The sequence below is a fragment of the Sorex fumeus genome, unplaced genomic scaffold (genome assembly GCF_029834395.1).
Source record: "Sorex fumeus unplaced genomic scaffold, SorFum_2.1 ptg000276c, whole genome shotgun sequence".
Taxonomy (NCBI): Eukaryota; Metazoa; Chordata; class Mammalia; order Eulipotyphla; family Soricidae; genus Sorex; species Sorex fumeus.
Window position 1 is genome coordinate 145,270 of NW_026606333.1, and position 2,519 is coordinate 147,788.

General features: G+C 35.8%; 1 protein-coding gene across 1 annotated transcript; it reads left to right on the plus strand.

Annotated features, from left to right (window-relative positions):
• Nucleotides 1-350: 350 nt before the first annotated feature.
• On the plus strand, nt 351-689 carry LOC130018818 (elongin-C-like). Its single transcript, XM_056109509.1, has one exon. It carries the CDS (start codon nt 351-353, stop codon nt 687-689), a length of 339 nt encoding a protein of 112 aa, XP_055965484.1.
• The last annotated feature ends 1,830 nt before the right edge of the window (nt 690-2,519 follow it).

Consider the following 2,519-nt stretch of genomic DNA (forward strand, 5'->3'; position numbering starts at 1 on the left):
CACTAATTCTCTACCACCCATTCTCCACCACTAATGTTTCCAGTATCCCTCCTGCCACCCCCACGCAATCTCTCCCACCTGCCTCTGTGGCAAACACATTCCCTTTTACTCTCTCTCTCTTTTGGGGTGTTATGGTTTGCAATGCATATACCAAGTGACCATCATGGTTTCTCTATAGTCTATTTACCTCAGGAATCTAACAACCTGAGTGAGCCCTCCAAGAACCATTTAAATGATGGTCCCTTCTCAGCGGGGCGCGGGCAAGGGTGCGGTGGTTGTGGTGGCTGCGCAGCTGACACAGAAACGCCTAAATTTCCTCTTAGAGTGAAGTAGAATTTCTTAAGAACATAATGGATGGAGAAGAGAAAACCTATGGTGGTTGTGAAGGTCCTGATGCTATGTATGTCAAATTAATATCCTCTGATGGTCATAAGTTTATTGTAAAAAGAGAACATGCATTAACATCAGGAACAATAAAAGCCATGTTGAGTGGCCCAGGTCAGTTTGCTGAAAATGAAACCAATGAAGTCAATTTTACAGAGATCCCTTCACATGTGCTATCCAAAGTGTGCGTGTATATCACATACAAGGTTCGTTATACTAACAGCTCCACCGAGATTCCTGAATTGCCAATTGCACCTGAAATTGCACTGGGACTGCTGATGGCTGCGAATTTCCTAGATTGTTAAATAAAATAAATTATAATATACTCTTAACTTTTTTCAGTATTTAGTACCCGTAGTTAAGTTAGTAACTTTTCATATATAGCATGTTTCCTGTGTGCAATTGAACTTTTAATGTTCATTGCCAAACAGATTATCTTCTATTTTTTTGCATAGAAATCAGAGCTGACATTCGTTTGCTACATCAGAAAATTAAGGACATCTTCAAAAACTGAGAAATAAACTAATATGCCAATTCATAGGTGGTTTTGCCTTCGATTTTTGATGATTTTTTTAATTAATGGTGGTACAGTAAATGCTAAAATTTAGGCATAAATGTACATGTTCTACAAGAAAATAATTGGCTCTGTATTTTTATGTTTTGTTTTGTTTTCTTAAACTATTCTGATTTTCTAGATATCATTAGTAGCATTATTCGTTATGCAAATGTTGCATTATAAACGTGTTTATAACTTAGCCAAGACTTCAATTTTTTTATAACTGTCAAAGACGTAAGATTTGAAAGTTCTTATCTGTCTTTTCATAAACTGCAGTATTGTTTAAATGTTTCTTGTCCTTTTATTTATAGCTGAGATTTAAGAACTTGATATGAAAGCAGTTTTTGAAGATTGCTAGTCAGTTTTTGGAGCTAGTAACTGCATGTAGCCAACAGGTCAACTACATGAATGATTAAATGTGCGTTGTTCATTTTAATCAATTCACAGTATTTCTTGACTATAGTTATTTTCCCCCAATATTCATTCTTCCATAGTTCCTTGTTTTGTTCACATTTTTGTATGTACGTATTTAGACATAACTTCGTTAGACCTTAAAAACTATTTATTTTTCTATTATTTATTCTAATCTTCTAATACTATTCTAATCTTCCTCCTTCCATTTGAATTATTTATGAGAAACATTTTGAGATACACAATGCAATGTTTACAATATACTTTGTTACACATAATCGTGTCTTAAAATTTATCATCCCAAGAGAATATGATAATTATGATTGGTGGGTCTTTTACCCGCTGTTACATTATATTCCAAAAATGAGAGCAGTCATTCTATGTCTGTCCCTCTCTCTCTGACTGATTTCACTTAGCATGATACTCTCCATATCGATCCACTTATATGCAAATTTCATTATTTCATCTTTTCGAACAGATGCATAGTATTCCATTGTATAGATGTACCAATGTTGTTTTTTAACCAGTCATCTCTTCTCGGGCACTCGGATTTTTTTCCAGATTCTGGCTATTGCAAAGAGTTCTGCAATGAATGTACATATTCAGATGTCATTTCTACTGTATTCTTTGCATCTCCATTATATATTCCCAGAAATGGTATTGCGGGCTCAAATGGGAGCTTAGTGTCTAGTTTTTTTGAGAAACGTCCATATTGTTTTCCACAAGGCTGCACCAGTCAGCATTTCCACCAGCAGAGAAAGAGAGTGCCCTTCGACCCACATCCATGCCAACAATGGTTGCTTTTATTCTTTTGGATATGTGCCAGTTTCTCTGTTGTGACATGGTATCTGTTTTTTTATCTGTATCTCCCTGATGATTTGTGATGAAGAGCATTTTTTCATGTGCCTTTTGGCCTTTCAGATTTCTTCTCTGAGAAAGTTTCTGTTTATTTCTTTGCTCCACTTTCTGATGGGATGGATGTTTTCTTACTGTAGAGTTCAACAGGTGCCTTGTATACCCTTGATGTTCACCCATTATCAGATGGGTATTGGGTGAATATCCTTTATCATTCTGTAAACTGTCTTTGTATTAAGCTCACTGATTCTTTTGAGGCACAGAGGCTACTTAGTTTAAGAGAGTCCCATTAGTGTATCACTATTTCCACTTG